Here is a 21,944-nt window from a genome sequence, read left to right as displayed (position 1 = left end):
ATGACATCGCTGATTGCGGTCGTGATCGATATTTCACTGGAGTCGTTTCAGTTTCTTGCCGTAATTATGGCAGATATCTTTAACAGATAACTATTAAAGATATTTGTTAAGGATATCTGTAACAGATATCTGTTATTATTGTTTCCTTCGATTCTCATTTACAAAAGAAAGCCTTAATAACCCTTATTGTTTCATTCAATTCTCATTTATAGTTATTGTCCAAAGATATCAATTTTAGATATCGATTATTGATAGATATCAGTTCAACAATATCGGTTATTGATAAATATATGATGTAGATATCAGTTATTGATAGATATTAGTTCAAATATATCAGTTGTAGATTTTTGTCGTAGAATACGGTTGTCCAAATATATTGGTTGTAGATATCTGTTATGTATATCAATTGTAGTAGATACCGGTTGATTAAATATATATCAATAATAACAAAAATTGCACAGAAACATGAAATGATTTCTATTATAAAGTTGAAGTATTCCATAAAAGTGAAGAACAAGTTGCAGAATATCTATCAATAACCGATATTGTTGAACCGATATCATTAAACTGATATCTATCAATAATCGAAATTGTTGAACCGATATATACATCAGATATCTATCAATAACTGATATTGTTGAACCGATATCTATCAATAATCGATATCGTTGAACCGATATTTAAAACTGATATCTTTAGACAATAACTGTAAATGAGAGTTGAAGGAAACAATAAGGATTATTAAGGTTTTTTTTTTCTGTAAATGAGAATTGAAGGAAACAATAACAGATATTTGTCATGACCACGGCAAGAAACTGAAACGATTGCAGTGAAACAACGGTCACAATCGCAATCAGCAATGTCATGGCCCCATTGCGGTCACTTTTCTCATTTTCCTGTACATGATCGCCATTTGTCTCTTCTCCTCTCCCATCAATGCAAATACACACAGTACATGTGTAATACATATATACACAATGGAGAGAGAAGAAAAGAGACTCATATCTCTTGAATCCAATCGTTGAACATGAACAATATATACACATATATTTAGGTTACAGAAAGTAGTAAAAGAAAAAAAAATAATATGTGAATATATATATATGTATGTACCTTATATATAGAGAGTAATAGAGAGAGAATGAAAGATCTATTGAAAAAGAATAAGAGAGAACATGGAAAGAGTTAATTTAAAAGTGAGTATTTTTGTCCAATATACGTTCAAAAGTCCTACTTTTGTAAAGATTTTTAAAGTGCCCTATTTTTGCAAAGTTTCCTACTGAGAGTCCTATTTTTGCAAATTTCCCATACAAGCACGTAAGCATACAACTGGCCCTAAATATTAAGCAACATCAGTCACAAATTTCACATGGCCACGTATATCTTCTTCTTGGTAAAAGGGAAATCTGAGTAATTAAAGACACAGACATACTGCCTTTGTAACCCAACATGTGTCAAAAATGAACACCCAAAGGAAACCCCTCTTAAAAGCCACCCAAGGTAGTGTCAATTATCAACTACTCCACTCTTAAACCCATAGATTATATCACGAATAACACCAAACTCGATGATGAGATCTAAATTCTCAACGTAAGGGGCATCAGCAGAGGAGCTACTACCTTGGGTGGCACCGTGGATATACTTGGCACCCAAGGCCTTCAAAAGTATAAATTCTACCCAGTTCAAGGAACCACACCTAACAGCTATATGTGTTGTTACACCTCTCCATTACCGAATTGGAAAGTAGACTTATACCATAGTGTGTTTAGTTTTATTTCCCGTAGCCAAATAAATGATATGTTCTTTATACTACAAACAGTGTCGGAGCAAGTAGTGACATAAATGAAACCTTCTGTGGGAAGTCACATTCCAAATTCCTTTAGGCTAGGAGCAGGACGCCTTCTCCAGTAATTCCTGCAATTCCCCGCTCTTATATGCTTCTGCAATAGAATCAATTTCACTTTCAAGAATAGTTCCGTAAAAGTTGATACATAAATCATTAATAATTAAATCAATATTGCCATGTTCGTAGAGAAAATGACAAACTTCCACAACTTTTAAAAAAGAAGAAAAAGAAAAAAGAACCTCTACCTAACTACTAAAGAGCATATAAATTTAATGCTGCTTTGATTGATCAAATTCATTGTGGATTGCATATATGTTTCTTCTGTAGCATTCAATCTCATGTAACCCAAAGCTTATCAAGTGGTTTTGAATCTTTGCAAAATTGTTATTAGTGAAGTTCTTGTCAGAAATTTGTAGCAAGTGGAAACAAAAGGAGAGAGTGCACTAGTATACAACAGCCCTTTAAATGAAGAAAATATAATTTTGTCTACACACAAATCTGTAGATAAAATTAACCCTTAATTGTCATTTTGCCTCAATAATTGGAGAAAGGATTATCAAATACTGAAGAAATTCTTGCTAGTCCAAAAAGATACAGCTGGATTAAATGCATGATCTTCAAAATGGGCAAGTGTACACCAAATAAACTTTTCTTCTTCTTTACAATATTCTGTGAACATAAAGCTTCCTAAATTCACTCCTAACTCAAAGAACCTCAAACTAGCCATTACATCAAACTCTAATCGAGGCACACTACATGCTAAATAGAGCTAGTAGAACATTTTGGGTCTCCAAACCCTGGGCAGTTGATTAACAGATCACCCACTACTACAGCATTGCTTTTGCACAAGCTACTGTATAACCTTAGCCAAAGACTTCCACCAACCATGAAGACTCATCTTCATAGTTGGGATTCTTTATTACCTTAGCCAGATACTTACTTTTGAGACAGAAATCTTCATGCAGTTCCTTCAACTATGGAGACTCATCCTGTTCACAACAGGTAACAAGGAACCCCAAGAGATGGTCATGATAGACATTGTGTGTGGTTTTTGGCTTGAGGGTCGCCAGAGATTTTCCGGGAAGACTGAGTATCATCAAGGCATGGCTGAGCTGCCCAAGGAAGGAAGGAGACGGGAGACTTCAGATGACTAATAGATAGAAGGAAGCAATATGTTGGGAGGTGGAAGAGGAACCTTGAATTTCCAAAACCCTTTTCATTTTACAGGCTCATGGATACATTAAGCCAATCATGGAGAAGTTGGCTGAATCATGAGACCACCAAGCATCTTGTCACATGGGCTCAGGGGTTGACTTGATGTCTCGGGCACACCGTGCCACAGGGACTCCTCATTGTAGGTTGGTGTAAACACCTCATCTTATACCTATATAACAATTCTAGCAGGCCTGACCAATGGTTGGGGGCTGCTCAACTAAGCTTAACAAGGCCCATCAGGGCTCCCACCCAAACCTGGCACATATAGGAAAGAATCATATATGTGTATATTTATGTACGCTGGGGAAAAATATATAACAGAGGTAAAAGAGGTGGGGTGAGAAGGCCAAGAAGGAGACAGTCACAAGAGAACATCAAAGCCCACCAGATCAACACAGTGCTGGTGAGTCTTCTCTTTTATGTTCGTTCTTCAGATGCTTGCATTTATTAACCAAGATGGTCACTCACCATCAACAATAACCCTTTTTGCCAAAGGTGCTAAAAGTCATCAATCCTTCCTTCTCCTTGCTTCCACATAATTACCTCCGCAAACCCTAACAGAAATAATCAAGCACCAATTAAAATAAACCCACTTGATTGCCTTCAGAAATCAACCCAGTTCTCGCGAAAGTTCAGAAAATTTAGCCCGTGACCTATTAACCAGAATCAGAACCAGAAATTCAAAATCAAGATTACCCATTTGAACAGCCCAGTCTGACTTGCTGAAACAGACCCAGAAATTCATCTGTTTTCCATTTTGACCCTGTTCCAACCAGATTTTTAATTGACCGAATTCTAAAAAGAAAAAAAAAATTAAATAATACTTTGTGTGTGTGTGTGTAAATGTGGCAATTGATCTACTAAGAGAAGGAAATGTCTAGTGAACAGGATGAGAAGATATTGGATTAGCATCCTTGGAATTCCAGTTTGATTTTGAATTATATCACATGTTTGATGTTGTACTCTTATTGATGACATGTTTTGAAGTGATTAGGCTTTTATTTGAAATCAACTCCTAGGAATGTGAAGGAACAATTCATTGAAAGTTAAATATATTTCAATGTAGGTTCAATCCAAACTATGGTAAGGGCGCTATAACTCTAATTACTTGCCTTAACTTGTGTTTGAGATTGTTAGGTTAAGGGTAAAAAGGGAATTCTAGAAACCTTTGGGGTTAAGTCTAATTATTGAAAAAATCCCAAATTCCTAAGATATATAACATGCCTGTAAAGCAAGGTGTTACATGTGCAATCATACAAAAAAAAGGCAAAATAAGAAACAAGACTATACCTAGTAAGGTTGAAGTGAAAACTATTGACAAGGGACAGTCACAATTAAGATAACTTGAACATGTGAGAAGAAGACTGATAGAAGCAAATGTAAGGCAAATGGATGAAATGGAGGAACTTTTTTACCAAAGGAGAAAGAGGAAGACCAAAACAACTCAGTGGAAAACCCTTATGTTTGACACATGATATAATGGCCCTACAAAAGAAATGACCACGGATAAAGCTTACTGGAGATCTAGATCTAGAATTCATGTAGCAAACCCTATCTAGTGGGATTAAGGCTTGTGGTAGTGGTTGTTTATGAGTAGGCAATTTATATAGTCATGTGATTTTTTTATATACTTCTACTATCCCCATGCACGAATAGATTCTTTTTCATATAATTGCATTGTTGTAAATTTCACTACTAATGAAAAACTATCAAACTCTTTTTAAACTCTTCATATACATAAAATGAAAATTATTTTGTCTTTGTATTATTAGCTTAGGTCATCAGAGCAAACCTTTGGTTCATTCTGTTATGATTTCTCAACTGGATGTAATTGATATAGTTCTAACACATGCTATATATGTGGAATTTGATAGGGCCCGTGTTAGTCACACATACTAGCGACGAAAAATGAAAAGAGACGCAGGGGCAGTCAAGGAAAAAAACACGAGGGCAAAAGAGTCACATTTGGTTGGGAGAGAATAACAAATTCACCTGGCTGCAAAAGATTAGGGAATCCATATAAAAGGCAGGGAAAAGGAAGAGAGAAAGGAGCAAGAGAATTCGGAAGGAGTTGCCGAAGAGAAAGCCCTCTCGAATAGGCCAATATTTGTTTTCTTTGTTTGTTCGGTCATAGCTTGTAGTCAGAGATTCCTATCGTTTTGACTGTGAGATTCTATCATTTTTGTGAGACCTCTATCATTTTGGTATCAGAGCCCTGATCCTTGGGGGTGACCATCTCTGAAAGAGTGGGTGAGCTGGAGGGAATATTGGAAAGTTACCATCAACAGATGGAGGGGCACATGGAGGGTCTGTAGGAGGTATTGGAATCGATGAAAATTGAATTCCAGAGGGTGCAAAATATAGAGAAGAAGATGGTGGTGATGCTGGACTAGTTCAATCTCTTGATGGCAAAATGGGAAGAGCAGGAAAAAAGAGAGGAAGGGAAAGCATGGTGGGGAATGCAAACCTCTAGATTCCTCCTTATCAGTTGAGCTGTCGCCGCATACAAGAGGGAGGAGTGGCAAAGTAAGCAGTGGAGTTGATGGAATCTGGAGACAAGAGACACACTGCAGGCGCTTGGAAATGCCAATTTTCGAGGGTGATGATTCGGATGGAAGGGCTTTTAGGGCTAAGCGATATTTTGTTGTAAACCAACTGACGGAGGCTGAGAAATTGAAGTTTGCGACTGTGTTTTGAAGGAGGAGCCCTTTCGTAGTTCCAGTGGGAACAAAGGAGATGAAGAGTGAGGAGTTGGGAGAGCTAAAAGGGTTGTTGAGGAATCAGTTCCGGTCTACGCAAGAAGGCTCCGTGGAGGAGAGATTTCTAGCTCTTCGGCAATGGGGATCCGTCAAGGACTACCGGTTTTGCTTCGAGACATTAGCATCGCCGATTGATGATATGCCCAAAGCTATATTGGAGGGGCATTTCATTAATGGGCTCAAACCGAAGATACGAGCTGAAATCAGAGTGTTAAGGCCCACTGGTTTGGAGAATATCATGGATATGGCCCAAAGGATTGAGGACCGGAATCAAGCGCTCCAAGGAAGCCGTGTTGGTTATGGCCCAAGTAAGGTGACGACCCCCTCAGCTCTGACCCCTAATACACAGCGAATTCCCTTGTCTCCACCTTCATACCCTCCCAAAACTACAACAGTTAGCCAAACTAACCCCTCTCGATCACTGGCCACCAGAAAATTGAACACCCCACCCTCCAAACGACTGAGTGAAAGTGAGCTGCAAGCAAAGCGTGCGAAAGGATTATGTTTTCGTTGCGATGAGAAGTACTCTATTGGGCATAAATGTAAGAAAGGGAAGAAGAAGAAGAAATGGAGCGAGCCGAGGCAATGGAAAATTCTAAGAATTTGGAAGGCACGGTCAAGGTGGGAGAAATAGTGGAGTTATCATTGAATTCAGTAGTGGGGTTAACACCTCCATAGACGATGAAGGTTAGGGGAACAATAGGAGGCCAAGGAGTGGTGGTCTTAATTGATACTGGAGTTTCCTATAACTTCATAGCCGCTGATCTGGTGTAGAAATTGAGACTATTACAAACACAAACTCGAGGCTACGATGTGATCGTGGACTCGAGTATGGCGGTACAGGGGGTTGGAGCGTGTAAGGGGGTGACCTTGTCGTTGCAAAATGTGGAGATAGTTGAGGACTTCTTGCCATTAGAACTGAGAAGCTCTGATGTTATTCTCGGGATGAAATGGTTAGCCACACTTGGGAAACACAGGTGGATTGGGGCTCGTTAATTATGAAGTTTAGAGTGGGTGACACGGCTATCACACTGCATGGGGATCCCAGCCTCAGCAAAACATTAGTGACCTTGAAGTCGATGATGAAGGCATTCCGTGATAGTGGGGAAGGAGTGCTTCTAGAATTGGGAAGTTTGACGGTTGAAGTAATAAAGGCAAGGGTCCTTGACAGTCTGCAGGAAGTGTTAAAAGAATTTAAGGTAATGTTTGAGGAGCCATGTGGATTGTCCCCGCACCGGAGGCGGGATCATACTATCATGTTGCGACCTGGGATTTCTCCGGTAAGTGTGAGACCTTACCGCTATCCCCACCTCCAGAAAAATGAGATTGAAAAGCTAGTTTGAGAGATGTTGGCAACATGGATCGACCATTAGCCCATTTTCCAGTCCCGTGTTGCTGGTCAAGAAGAAAGACAATGGGTGGAGATTTTGCATGGACTATAGGGCTTTAAACAAGGTAACTATCCTTGATAAATTTCCAATCCCAGTCATTGAAGAACTCTTGGATGAACTAAATGGGGTTGCGATCTTTTCTAAGTTAGATTTGAAATCAGGTTATCATCAAATACGTATCGCACCTGAAGATATTCCAAACACTGTTTTTCTCACACATGAGGGTCATTATGAGTTTATGGTGATGTCGTTTGGATTAACAAACGCACCCACCACATTCCAGTATTTGATGAATGAGATTTTTAAGGAGCAGTTGAGATAGTTTGTTCTCATGTTTTTCGTTGACATTTTGATATACAGTAGAACGGTGAAGGAACATCAGGATCACTTACATTGTGTGTCGAGGATATTAGCTGAGAACAAATTATATGCTAATGCCAAAAAATGTCAGTTTGGACGATTGGAGATTGAATATTTGGGGCACACCATTTCGCAATAGGGGGTGGCTGTTGACAACTCAAAGATTCAAGCAGTAATGGATTGGCCCAAGTCCAACCCTCGCTCACTGCAAGAACTCTGGGGTTTCTTGGGGCTCACTAATTATTATCGCAAGCTTGTGCGAAATTACGAGAAATTAGCTTGGCCGTTGATGGAGCGTCTTCGGAAAAATAATTTCTATTGGGATGAGTCATTTGAGCAAGCTTTTCAATCCTTGAAGGCAGCCATGACATCTCTGCTCGTACTCGCTTTACTTGATTTTTCAAAGGAGTTTGTGGTGGAGATTGATGGATCTGGGCATGGACTCGGGGCTGTATTGATATGTATCATAGACCGCTTGCCTTCTTTAGTCATATCTTAAATCCCAAGGGTTGGAATAAGTCAGTCTACGAGAGGGAATTGATGGCTATTGTATTCACGATATAGAAGTGGCAACATTACTTATTAGGGAAGAAATTCATAATTTGGACTGATCAGAAAAGTCTAAGATTTTTTATGGAACAATGACCGATTAGCCCGAAATGTTAGAAGTGGATGGTGAAATTGATGGGAAACAATTTTGAGATCCAATATTGCCCCGGTTTGGAGGACCATGCTATTGATGCACTTTCCTGGATTCACTCCCTTGTCACACTAATGGCCCTCACCATTCCTCGAGTGCTACAGTTGGATGAGCTAAAAAAAGAGGTGGAGGAAAACAATAAATTTCAGCAAATTATCAGAGAGCTCCAAACTAACCCTTCAAGTAAGCCGGATTATTCTTGGGTGAATGGACATTTATTGTTCAGAGGGAAGTTCCTTCTTCCCCCATGTTCGATGTTGATTCCCTTAGTGCTAAAGGAAGGTCATGATGGACACACTGGAGGCCACTCCGAGTTTTTGAAGACGTACAAACGAATATTTGCCACTGTGTATTGGGTAGGGATGAAAAAGGACATCCACCAGTATGTCCACCATTACTCTATGTGCAAGCAGAACAAATATGTGGCTCTTTTTCTAGGGGGCCTGCTTCAGCCACTTCCTATTCCACATCAAATCTGGGAGAAAATTGGTTTGAAGGGCTTCCAAAATCAGGAGGCATGGATTCAATTTTGGTTGTGGTGGACCGACTTAGAAAGTATGGGCATTTTATTGGTTTGAAGCACCCGTTTTTAGCCGCCAGTATAGCAGACATCTTTGTCAAGGAAATTGTCCGGTTGCATGGGATCCCCAACTCTATCATCTTGGATAGAGACAAAGTCTTCATCAGTCATTTTTGGAAGGAGATATTCTAGTTACAGGGCACTAAGCTAAATAGAAGTACAACCTACCACCCCCAATCTGACGGCCAAACAGAAGTCCTCAACAGGACTTTGGAAACATATCTTAGATGTTTTGCCTCTTCCACACCTAAGGCGTGGTACAGTCGGCTTCCTTGGGCAGAATATTGGTATAACATTTCCTACCACGTTTACTCCCAGCTAACTCCTTTTTAGATCGTTTATAGGCATGAACCTCCCCCATTGTTGCGGTTTGAGAAGGGTACCACTACTATCTCGGGGTTGGAGCAACAATTGTTAGAAAGGGATCTGATGCTAGAAGAGTTGAAAGCCCAATTGCTGCGAGCACAAGCAAAGATGAAACACATGGCAGATAAAAGAAGGAGGGACATCCAGTTTGAGATAGGAGACTTGATCTACCTGAAAATTCGCCCGTATAAACAAAAAACCTTGGCTTCTAGGCCAAATGAAAGTTGTCACCAAGGTTTTATGGACCTTTCACAGTGGAGAAACGAATTGGAAAGGTGGCGACCGTGGCGTACAAGCTATCTCTCCCACCCTCATGTGCCATCCATCCCATATTTCACGTCTCCCAGCTACATAAGGCAGAGGGAGCATTACAAGTGGCTTCCACCATCCCTGACCAATTAACTGCAAAGCTAGAGATGGTGGTAGAACCCGAATTCCTACTAGGGATAAGACTTGGCACAGGGAAAAACTTGAGGGGCCTTGATATGCTAATTCAATGGAAGGGGTTGCCACCCCTAGAGGCAACTTGGGAGCCATACAATCAAATACAACATCAGTTTCCTGAGTTTCACCTTGAGGACAAGGTGAATCTCATGGGCGGGAGTAATGATAAGGTCCTTGTTCGTCACACATACCAGCAATGGAAAATGAAAAGAGACACAGGGGCAAGTCAAGGAAAAAAACACAAGGGCAGAAGAGTCACATTCGGTTGGGGGAGAATAACAAACTCACGTGGCTGCAATAGACTAGGAAATCCATATAAAAGGTAGGGGCAAGGAAGAGAGAAAGGAGCAAGAGAATTCGAAAGGAGTTGCGGGAAAGAAGGCCCTCTCAAATAGGCCAATATTAGTTTTCTTTGTTTGTTTGTTCATAGCTTGTAGTTAGAGATTCCTATCGTTTTGATTGTGAGATTCTATCATTTTTGTGAGAACTTTACCAGAATTTTAATTGTTGTAATTTGATTATCTGGATTATTGTTGGATACTTGGATTTTTACTAGTAAAACCTTTTGGGAGAACCTTTGTCAGGATACTGTAGCTAACAATAGACATTAGCCTTAGTACACTTAATCTGACTTTAATTAATAGGGGCCTTACTAAGACTTTGTGTTGGCCAACATAGGTGGATTAGTTATATACTTTGGAGCAATCGGTGATGGTGTGGTTACATATTGGCATGACCAATGATGGATTCATTCTACTTAGTGTATTCCCATGGAACAGAAAAATTATGATATTATTCTAATATATGAATTTTTTTAAAGGAAAAAATTAAAAAAAAAACTTACATTGTTTGAAAAGAAAAAAAAAAATTCTTGCTTAAAAACTCATGTCTTTACTTATCCCAATTCTATCATGACATATATTGTCTATTCACTGAGTTTGTTAACTCGTTCGGTACTATACATGTTTTTTCAGATCACATATCAACTTTGAAACTGACAAATCAGACCTTAGATACATTCAAACATTATAGTTATATTTCTTTTGGTAGCCCCAGATTTGTTTAAGTGGACACCAATCATGTTATTTCATCTACTTTTGGATATTCTATGTAGTCAGCTTCGTTATTGACAGGCAGGATCATACAGTAAATTGGCATGATTTGTTTTAGTAGAGTTAAGTTATCTACATATTTTTCAAATAATGCCATTATTGGCAATCGGAATATATTATGATGACTTAGTAGATATACAGGCTTGCTTAACACTAGCTAACCAATTTTCACAAGTCACACAAATGGGTGCTAATCTCTGCTACTTGTAATGGAGGTTACTCCTTGAGTGCAGAAATTTTAGAAGAATATAGGACTTTATAGAGAATTCTAGATGCTTCCAAAGTATTCTAGATCGTTCTAGAAGTAGATTTTCAAATGATATACAGAACTGAGAGAAGAAGAAGAGAGGAAAAGAGAGATTAGAGGGACAAACTAATTCAATTCTATTAAGTTAGGTACAAGGTACAACTAGTACGTACAACACCTAATACAATCAAACTAATATGAATTCTCAACATAGATGATACCAAACGATTCTAGAATTATTGAGATTACTAGGGTTCTTTAGAAGATTCTAGAGAAGGGCAGATATTATAGATACTTCTAGACTTCTAGGAGGTTGAGCAAATACCTTAAGATTTCTCATTGGGCCATTGACATATGGCACAATCCTAGTCAGACAATCTGTTCATGGATGCCTATAAATAGGCAAGGACCTAATTTGTAAGGGCATCCAAGTGTAGCATTTTCTAGTGCAATATTATAACACAGGCAGGGCCTCACTAGGCTACAGTTTGCCCAAAAAGGCTACACCCACCTACTCACACAAAATATTGCACATTCTATTTGCAAACCAAAATTACGGGAAGAGTACCCACTGTTGCTATACATCAAACATTAGCATCTCAATTCAAGTACTAAACGTAATATGAACCTCAGAATGTGCTATTATTTGGCTTCTTGAATCATATTTATACCAAGTAACAAAAAATAAGGGTTTTCACTGGGCTTTCCTACTGGCCATTCAACTACTTGTTATAACATGTAATGCACTTGAAAAGTGAGACAAAATCGGGCATCAAAGGAACTTGACAGAGTAACAAGTTTTGATGATAGTCTTTCCATGCGAGAGAGCAGTGCCAGCAACACCTGGAATCATGGATAACATTTTTCAATTGATATCGGAATTGCAGTAAGTGTGCTTACCTAGAGCAATGTCACAGCCACCAAAGAACTCCCCATCAATGTAGAGTTGAGGAAAGGTCGGCCAGTTGGAATATTCCTTCAGACCTTGACGCAACATGTCATTTTCAAGTATGTTTATTGTTTCAAAAGGTATATTCAGACTCTTCAATATCTGGACAACAGTGTGGGAGAATCCACATTGTGGGAACTCCTTGGTTCCCTTCATGAAAAGAACCACCTTGTGTGACGTAACTACTTTATCCAAGGTAGTCTTCAATTCAGGAGTTAATGCTGCAAATGCACCAGCCACAAGCACACACTAGTAAATTAGTAATCTTGTTAACATTATCTTTGCAGAAAAAAATTTGATATAAAAACCATTTGCTTATTTTTGAACATTACATGGATGACCAACTATTTCTGTTTACAACATTATGTTATTGCTATTCATAAATTCCAACTATTCCATTTAGTTGCTAGTGTTTTTCCCTTCCCTTTTCTTTTTGTAGGCTTGCTGCTTGAAGCATCTCACCATTCTCATCTCCCCTGATCTTAACAACAGGATATATGCCCAGAAGGTCTTGCAGCTTTCTTTAAAAAACTTTTTCTTTCATTAAATTGATATGAGATGACCACATAAATCTCGTTGAAACATCAGCGCAAATAATGTACCACATAAACCAAATTCTTGCACATAGAGTAAGGATTGCATAGAATACGACTGTCTTAATAGAATGAGTCAATTTAATAATTACATGGTCTTAACTTTGTATCACTAACATGTACATTTTCATTGACCTTTATGAACTAGGTACAAGTGATTACCTATCACCCTCTCCTTCTGTTATTCTGGAAATTTTAGCATCACAAGAAGTTGATTCATAATTCTCAATGTTTTGATGTAGGAGAGATGCAAACAACATTACAGACAAGGTCTAGAAATTTGTGTCCACCCCCCTTCTCCAGTTTAGGGTTTTTTAATGGAAAATAGAGTTCAGTTGATATTAATCCGATGGTGTTGCTGCGTATTCTCACAATTTAGCTGCCTTTATGTCTACAGACAAAGAGCAATTGATATAAAAGATTGTGGACTTCAACTGCAATCAATAAGGATAGGGCTGATCTAAGCTTGATTTGGAACAATTTTGGGCTAAAATAGACTATTCTGGGCCTACTGATGGAAACCAAGAGAGCAATGTCCATAACAGGGGGAAGGCCAAGAGATCTAGATATCACACTCATTTCCTTGGAATTGCACATTATGTTAAGGGTATAATCTAATAGGCCTCCGGTGCAGCGGACTTGCCAGAGACGCATCAAGCATCAAGCACCAAGGGCAGAATAGTAATAGGGCATGTGTTAGTGTAACACTCAGCATGTGCGCAAGGGGTATAATAGTAATATAGCTGTGCCGGTATAACAATCAGCATGTGCGCAACTGATTCTGTTATAGAGAGCAGAAAAGGGGTAGGAACAACATATAAATAAGAGGAGAAGGATATATAAAGGTAGGCCAAAATTGAGTGTAAATCAAGGAGAGTTATGGGCCTCTCGAACGCCCATTTTCTTTTGTTCATTTTCATTACTTGTAGTTTGGGATCGCTACTCAAGCAGTGTTTCTTCTTTACACTATTGGTAATTCTATCAATTTTCGGTGAATCTATCATTTTGGTATTAGAGCCCAATGATCCTAATGTTGAATCTAATGGATAGAGTCATGGAATTAGAGGTGACGATGGAGGGAATGCAGAAAGGAGTTGAAGCCATGAGAGGGGAGGTGTAGATGATGGAGAAAAATGTTGTGATCATGCTGGACCAGTTCGCATACATGCGAAGTAGATGGGAGGAACAAGAATGGTAGAAGAAGAACAAAGGGAAAGGGGCGGAGAGACCTTCAGAATTCACCTAGAATTCTGAGATGTCACCGGGAATCGGAGCAAGCAGGGAGTTCGAGGGCGGATCATGAGGAAATTGGCGACCAAAAGTTCATGGAAGAAGACTAGAGATGCCAATCTTTGAGGGGGAGAATCCTGATGATTGGATTTTCCGAGCCGAGCAGTATTTTGCTATAAATTAGTTGTCGGAGGAGGAGAAAGTGGAGACGGCAGCTTTGTGTTTTGAAGCAAGAGCACTGGCATGGTTCCAGTGGGAGACATGGCAAAAGGGGGCCCAGAGTTGGGACGAACTCAAATAGGAGATCTGAAACAGGTCTCGTTCCACCCAAGAAGGAACGTTGGAGGAGCGTTTCTTGGCTCTTCGGCAAGAAGGGTCCGTCAGAGATTACTGCCTACTGCTTGAGACATTAGCTGTGCTTGTTGTAGAAGTCTCTGATGCATTTCTGGAAGGCCATTTCATCAACGGTCTCAAACCCAAGATACAGACCAAGATTCGAGTACTACAGCCCTAGGGATTGGAGCATATCATAATAATGGCCCAACACATCGAAGATAAGAATGCAACACTCCAAAATCGTTTTGTTTTTTTCGACCCATCTAAGGGTAAGTATTCCTATTTCTCTTCTTCAAACCCAACCCGACTCTTCACGGTCCCGAATTTCTCCCCTAGAACCACATCTCCACCGAGACCTAGGCCTCCGGCCACCGAAGGCATAGGGAATCCATCCTTTAAGTTTCTTAGTGAAGCCGAATGGAAAGCCAAGCGCGAGAAAGGCCTATGTTTTCGCTGCAACGAGAAGTATTCTATAGGTCACAAGTGTAAAAACAAAGAACTCCAGGTAATGGTGATCTATGATGAACAGGTATGAGAAGCGGGGGCTGAGGAGGAAACATTGGAAGCAGAAGAAAAGGAGTTGGTGCGAGGAGATGAGGTCATTGAACTCTTAATGAACTTCGTTGTTGGATTGACTACACCACAAATGATGAAGCTTAAAGGGGAAATAGAGGGGCAACCAGTAGTGGTTCTTATTGATGGAGGGGCAACCCATAATTTCATAGCAACCAAGTTGGTGCAGCAGTTGGGTTTACCAAGGACAGAAACGACAGGATATGGGGTGATAATGGAGACGGGAATGACAGTGCAAGGGGTAGGTATTTGCAAAGGGGTGAAGCTTACTCTCCAAAATTTACAAGTTGTGGAAGATTTCCTACCACTTGAATTGGGTAATATTTGGAATGAAGCGGCTAGCTGTTGTGGGAAAGATGAATGTAGACTAAAAGACATTAACTATGAAATTTTAGGTAAGAGGGATGGCCATAACATTACAGAGAGACCCAAGCCTAAGCAAGACCTTGGTCTCCTTGAAGACTATGATGAAGGCCTTTAAGGAAAATGGAGAGGGGATGTTGCTGGAATTAGGAATGATGGCAGCAGAATTCAATGAGTTCCAGGTGAAAACTCCGTTGTTCCTTAAGGAGGTGTTGGCTGAATTTGAGGGGCGTTTGCAAATCTAAAGGGCTGCCTCCCTCCAGAAAAAAAGGACCACCCAATCAACCTACTGGAAGGTACTGCTCAAGTCAGTGTTCAGCCCTATTGTTACCTTTACATCCAAAAAAATGAAATTGAGAAAATGGTATGTGAAATGTTAGCAGCAGGGGTTATACAACCAAACTCTAGCCCTTTCTCTAATCCGATGTTGCTCGTTAAGAAGAAGGATGGGGGGGGGGTGGCATTTTTGTGTGGTGTGGATTACAGGGCTTTGAACAAGGTGACAATCCTCGACAAATTCCCAATTTCGGTAATTGAGGAGCTGCTTGATGAGCTACATGGGGCCACGGTTTTCTCCAAACTCGATCTAAAATCGAGTTATCATTAGATTTGGATCAAAGCAAAAGATGTCCCGAAAACAACTTTCAAGACGTATGAAGACCACTACAAATTTCTCATCATGCCCTTCGGGTTGACGAATGCGCCAACCACTTTCTAATCACTGATGGATGACATATTCAAAGAGTAATTGAGGTGCTTTGTGTTGGTATTTTTTGACAACATCTTGGTTTTCAGCAGAAATTTTGAGCAACATGCACAACATTTGCGTTGTGTTTTGAAAGTATTGGCAAAAAATCAGTTGTTCACTAATAGGAAGAAGTGTTTATTTGGGCAGCTGGAGGTTGAATATTTTGGCCACAATATATCCCAGCACGGTGTATCCGTTGATTGCAACAAAGTGCAAGCAATGTTAGATTGGCCAACCCCTACAACATTGAAGGAGTTGAGAGGGTTCTTAAGGCTCACAAGGTATTATAGAAGATCTGTAAAAGACTATGGTAAATTGGCATGGCCCCTCACAGAGAGACTATGAAAGAATAATTCTTCTGGGATGATGCAACAGAGCAAGCCTTTCAACGTCTTAAGGCTGCAATGTTGTCTCTACCAGTTTTAGCTTTGCCTGACTTTGGCAAGACACCTGTGGTGGAATCGGATGTATCGGGGCAAGGTATGGGAGCAGTATTAATGCAAGATCGCAAACCTATTGCATATTTCAGCCATGCTTTTATTCAGTTGGAAAGGAGAAAATCAGTTTATAAAAGGGAGTTGATGGCCATTGTGTTTGTAGTACAAAAATAGAGACATCACCTTTTCGGTAGGAAATTTGTGGTTCGAACCAATCAAAAGAGTCTCAAATTTCTGAAGGAGCAGTAGCTAGTGAGCCCTAAATATCAGAGATGGATGCTAAAATTAATGGGGTTTTAGTTTGAGATCCAATATCGCTCGGGATTGGAAAATAGAGTGGCGGATGGCCTTTCCAAAATCAGTCACTTCGCAACCTTGTTAGCCATAACCATTCCTAAAGTGATTCAACTTGATCAACTGGCCAGCGAAGTAGAAAAAGATGAACAGCTGCAAAGGGTTGTCAAGGACCTCCAGCGTGACCCTTCCTCCCGACTCGACTTTCAAATGGTGAACAATTAGCTCCTTTACAGAGGGCGGTTGTTCTTACCAAGGGGTTCTTCTCTCATTCCTCTACTACTTCATGATGGCCACAATGGGAATAAGGGAAGGCACTTGGGATTTTTGAAAACTTATAAGAGGATTGCAGCTAATGTCTATTGGCTTGGAATGAAACGTGACATCCACCAGTATGTGGGTAATTGTGGTGTTTGCAGCAAAACAAGTACTTGGCCCTAACACCAGGAGGACTTTTACAGCCCCTTCCTATCCCAAATCAAATTTGGGACAACATTGCCTTGGATTTCATCAAAGGCTTATCAAATTTGATAGTGGTGGACAGGCTCATTAGTAAGTATGGGCATTTTATTGGGCTTAAACATCCTTTTACAACAGGGGGGGTGGTAGGGGTTTTGTATCAAAGAAGTTGTGAGGCTTCATAGCATGCCTCGCTCCATTGTCTCGGATAGAGACAAGATCTTCATGAGCAGATTTTGGGAGGAAATGTTTCGCCTCCAAGGAACAAAACTCAATCGTAGCACAACGTACCATCCGCAAACGGATGGCCAAACAAAGGCTCTTAATAGAACCCTGGAAACATACCTATGCTGTTTTGCTTCCTCCAAACCTAAAGCATGGTACATGTGGCTGCCTTGGGCTGAATTGTGGTACAACACTTCATACCACACAGCTTTGAGGCTAACTCCATTCCAAGCAGTATATGGGCGGGAACCCCCAATGTTACTAAGATTTGAAAAGGGATCTACTCTTGTTTTTGTAGTTGAATAACAGTTGATTGAAAGGGATCAAATTTTGAAAGAACTTAACACAGTTGTTAAGGGCACAATCTGTTATGAAGAAGGAGGCAGACAGGAAGAGAAGAGATGTGAAGTTCAAGGTTGAGGACTTAGTCTATCTGAAGCTAAGGCCTTATCGCCAAAGGTCATTGGCTAATCGTCCGAACGAGAAACTGGCTCCTAGATTCTATAGACTCTTAAAAATTGAACAAAAGATCGGGCCCGTAGCCTACAAATTAATGTTGTCGTCACATTGCAATATCCACCCCATTTTTCATGTGTCATAGCTACATGAGGCAAAAGGGGCGTCACAAGCCAGTGTGGAAATTCCCAGTCAACTTAGTGTAGACCTAGAGATGCTGGTTGAACTAGAAGTTGTGCTAGGAGTTCGGCCAGGAACGAGTAATAACCTGCGTGGGTTGGATGTTTTAATCCAATGGAGAGGTTTACCCCCGTTGGAAGCGACTTGGGAGCCTTATAGCATGATTCAATAGCAATTTCCCACTTTTCACCTTGAGGATAAGGTGAAAGTTGGAGAGGGAAGTAATGATAGGCCTCCGGTGCAGTGGACTTACCAGAGATGAATCAAGCATCAAGCACCAAGGGCAAAATAGTAATAGGGCATGTGTTAGTGTAACAATCAGCATGTGCACAAGGGGTAGAATAGTAATATAGTTGTGTTGGTGTAACAATCAGATGTGCGCAACCAATTCTATTATAGAGAGCAGAAGAGGGGTAGGAATAAAATATAAATAAGAGGAAAAGGATATAGAAAGGTAGGCCGAAATTGAGTGTAAATCAAGGAGAGTTATAGGCCTCTCAAACACCCATTTTCTTTTGTTCATTTTCATTACTTGTAGTCTAGGATCGCTACTCAAGCAGTGTTTCTTCTTTACACTATCGGTAATTCTATCAATTTTCGGTGAATCTATCATAATCATCCCTCAAAACATCATAACCTTCATGCAATATCCAAATTCCAATATTGTACTTTACCTTTTAATCTTCCAGTAATTCTACATTGGCTTGGATTTGCTTTTCTAATAATTCCCCATTGTGTTTTTGTCACGATCTGGCCGTGATAGAGTTGCCCTCCTAATTCTGATGTGAATTAGGAGAATGCAAGAACAGAACAAGAGTAGAGAAAGAGAGGAAGAGAAGAAAAGAGAGAGAGGGAGAAGAGAGAAACAAGAGAGAGAGAGTTGAGAGTAGGAAGAAATCAAAATTCTATTCCACGATAATTCTCCTAAGAGAGCCTTGGAGAGAATATACAAGCTGGTGGGGGGGTAAGGCCACTACAACATATCATATTCCTCTTTCTATTATAACCAATCTTTTTGTCCTATTCCAGCCCCTATAGGTGGGCCTACAGGTTAAACTAACTCCTAACAGAAAATGACAATAAAGGTAACTAACAAATTACAGCAGTAAAGAAATAACAACAGTTACAGCCCTAAAGAAATAAAAGTTTCGGTAGGCTAGGTTCTTCTCATAACAATTCTCCCCCCTTAAGAATTTTCTTGTCCTTGAGAAACCTTGAGGAGGCTGGCAGATCTCAGGAACTGTTTGAGTAAATCCGCCAAGTACTCCCAGGTGCTGCTTCCTGCTGGTCCGTCCTTCCATTTTACTAATACTTAAATGAGTAGGGCTCCTGATTGTAAATTACCCTCCTGTCTAGTATAGCCTCCGGCTCTTCCATCCTGTTCCCCTCCTAAGGAAGTGAGGGCAATGCTGGATTCACCGACTCCGTACCCACTGCCCTCTCCATGAGGGAAACGTGAAAAACGAGGAGAACTTGGGATTAGTCAGGAAGTTGCAATTGATAAGCCACCTTCCCCACCTTAGCCATTATAGTAAAGGGCCCATAATACCGAGGACTGAGCTTAGATACCTGCCCTTGTGTGATTGATTTTAGATGGGAGTGTTTCAGCCTCAGATACACCTTCTCCCCTACTGCAAACTCCCTATCACTCTTTTTCCAGTCAGCAACCTGCTTCATTTGGTTCTGAGCTGTCACGACTGTCCCTAAGAAGCAGCATTTTTAATTTCCTTGCATTGTAATTCTTTTGTTTTACTATTTACCTTTTTGGGTTTTATTGTAATTTCTAGCACCAGTTTGTTAGCTAAAGATTCCCCAGGTGGAAGGGAGCTAGAATAGCACAAAACTTATGGTTACAACTGTTAGGAAGGGAGGATCGCCTGTGAACACGGCCACCTAGCTATATCAACCCCGAGGTTGTCTTGAGAAGATTATTGAATATGAATTTTGCATTCTGATTTCTATCTATCTTCTAGCTCTCTCTCTTCTAAAACTCTTACTCTCTACATCTCTCTCTCTCATTTCTTTGTTCACACCGATTACATCTCTCCAATACCACCGGATTGAAGGTGTAATTCTACTGTCACCCACGGTCGTGACAATAATTGGTATCAAAGGCGCAGATTCTCGGCCAACACTTTGTGGTATCTTGAACGATGGCGGATAGTACTCGCATAAAGAGCCTTGAAACGCAGTTTCAACAAGTTAACTCGACGGTGGTGGATTTCTAGAACCAAATCGATCAATTGGAGCTGGGAGCTACCTAGAATCATAAGGCGATCATAGCCATAGACCACAAGCTGGAGAGTTCCATGGAAGGCTTGGAGCGAAGGATGGTTACTTCAATTGCGAGAGTACAAGATGAACTGGGAGCTCAAATGCAGCAGTTCATGGTGATGTTTACTCACCAAAACTCAATAAGATTATCACCGGACTTCCCTCCTAGGGAGAGAAATGAGTCCATTCTGCAAGGACATAGAATGAACCAGGGAATTGGGACATTCGAACTTGAGGTAAACCCGGAAAAGGAGTTAGAGAGGATGTTGGGTAGGGACAGGGTAGAACCCCCTAATCATCATCAACCCGGGTACCCAATGCCTTGGATGGAGATTCCGACATTTGAGGGAGTTAATTCGCGTTGGTGGGTAAAAAAATGTGAGAGGTTGTTCAACTGGTACAACATACCGCAAGCACAAAGGGTACCCCTGGCCACTGCTTATTTCAATGAAACAGTGGACACGTGTTTCCAAGGGTGCCTTAGTGTGAGGAGGGAGTATACATGGGAGGAGTTCTCTGAGAAGTTGTGCGAGAGGTTTGGAGAAAGGAGCATGATGGATACCATAGAGGAATTCAACAAACTCAAGCAAGTAGGAAGTGTTGAATCCTATTTGCAAAGGTTTGAGGAGTTAAGGTCATTCATGATTCGCCACAACCCCCACATCTCGAAAGCTTATTTTGTGTCAAGCTTCATAAGTGGCCTTAGTGAAGAGTTGCGGCCAATGGTGAAAATGATGAGGCCGAGAACAGTGGAACAGGCCTCGGAGAGTGCCCGTTTGCAAGAAACCTTGGGGGAGGCGATGATGAAGAAACAGAGGCAGCAGCAACAAGGAATGGTTCTGGGCACCTCTAATGCTAGAGGAAAGAACTACAATCGGGAAGTAATGAAGGAAAAACACGTGGGGGGATCTAACTCAGCTCCATATGGGGAACAACTAAGAGAACAAAGGAGGTTGGCAGGCCTCTATTTTCGTTGTGGAGACAAATACCACCCGGGACATTAGTGTAAAAGACAAATCCTCCTATTAGAGGGGGATGAGGAAGAGGATCAAGGGGGGACTGGGGAATTAAACCCCGAGGATGACAACAAGAAGGATAATGGGGAAATTTCCATTCATGCTCTGAATGGGGTAGCTAATAATAAGATTATGAAGGTGGAAGGCTGATCAAATGGGTGTAACTTGATGATTCTTTTCGACAGTGGGAGTACCCATAGCTTGCTTGATGAAAGCACAGCCAAGAGACTCGAATGTCAACTCACTGGGACACCACCCTTGAGTGTGACAGTGGCAAATGGGGATAGGGTGTTGAGCAAGTCAGCTTGTAATGGTTTCGGCTGGGAAATGCAAGGGGAAATGTTTGAGGCAGACCTAAGACTCCTACAATTCGGAGGCTGTGATGTTGTCCTAGGGGTGGATTGGATGAATGGGGTGAGCCCCATAAGCTTTGATTTTAACAAGATGAAGGTCTCTTTCGAAAAAGAGGGAAGAAGGATGACTCTGACAAGAGGAAAGGAAACAGGTAGTTGTAAAATGATCAGTGGGAGAAGGATGCAGAGAATGTTCACAGGGAGATGGAACCAGCTAGCACACTTATTGTCCATAGTGGTCAAAGGAGGAAAGGAGGAGCATGGAGAGATGTTACTGACAGTTAACTCCCCTCACGATCAGGCTGACCAGGTATCGTACTCAGACCTTCTTAATACATTGTTGTTAGAATATGAGGATTTGTTCTTGGAACCTTCAGCCCTTCCCCCTACCCAAGTTCAAGACCACACAATCAACCTAAAATCTAACACAGAACCCGT

The 21,944-nt window shown here is 40.7% G+C and overlaps 1 protein-coding gene across 3 annotated transcripts in view; it reads right to left on the bottom strand.

Annotated features, from left to right (window-relative positions):
- Positions 1–1,355: 1,355 nt before the first annotated feature.
- LOC127788949 (monothiol glutaredoxin-S7, chloroplastic) overlaps positions 1,356–21,944 on the bottom strand; it is a 35,834-nt gene continuing 15,245 nt past the window's right edge. The window contains exons 3-6 of one of the 3 annotated variants that reach the window (XM_052317667.1): positions 11,921–12,190; positions 3,758–3,824; positions 3,530–3,615; positions 1,356–1,940 (exon numbers count right to left, since the gene is read on the bottom strand). In XM_052317667.1, the coding sequence (XP_052173627.1) occupies positions 3,570–3,615; positions 3,758–3,824; positions 11,921–12,190 (383 nt within the window). In that variant the 3' untranslated portion in view covers positions 1,356–1,940; positions 3,530–3,569. The remainder of the gene's footprint in view (positions 1,941–3,529; positions 3,616–3,757; positions 3,825–11,920; positions 12,191–21,944) is intronic. The other 2 variants (XM_052317669.1, XM_052317668.1) reach the window with 2 other exon arrangements.

This window comes from Diospyros lotus, chromosome 13, assembly GCF_014633365.1.
Source record: "Diospyros lotus cultivar Yz01 chromosome 13, ASM1463336v1, whole genome shotgun sequence".
NCBI lineage: Eukaryota > Viridiplantae > Streptophyta > Magnoliopsida > Ericales > Ebenaceae > Diospyros > Diospyros lotus.
The sequence above is the reverse complement of the archived record's forward strand: the minus strand, read 5'-3'. Positions and strand labels throughout refer to the sequence as shown.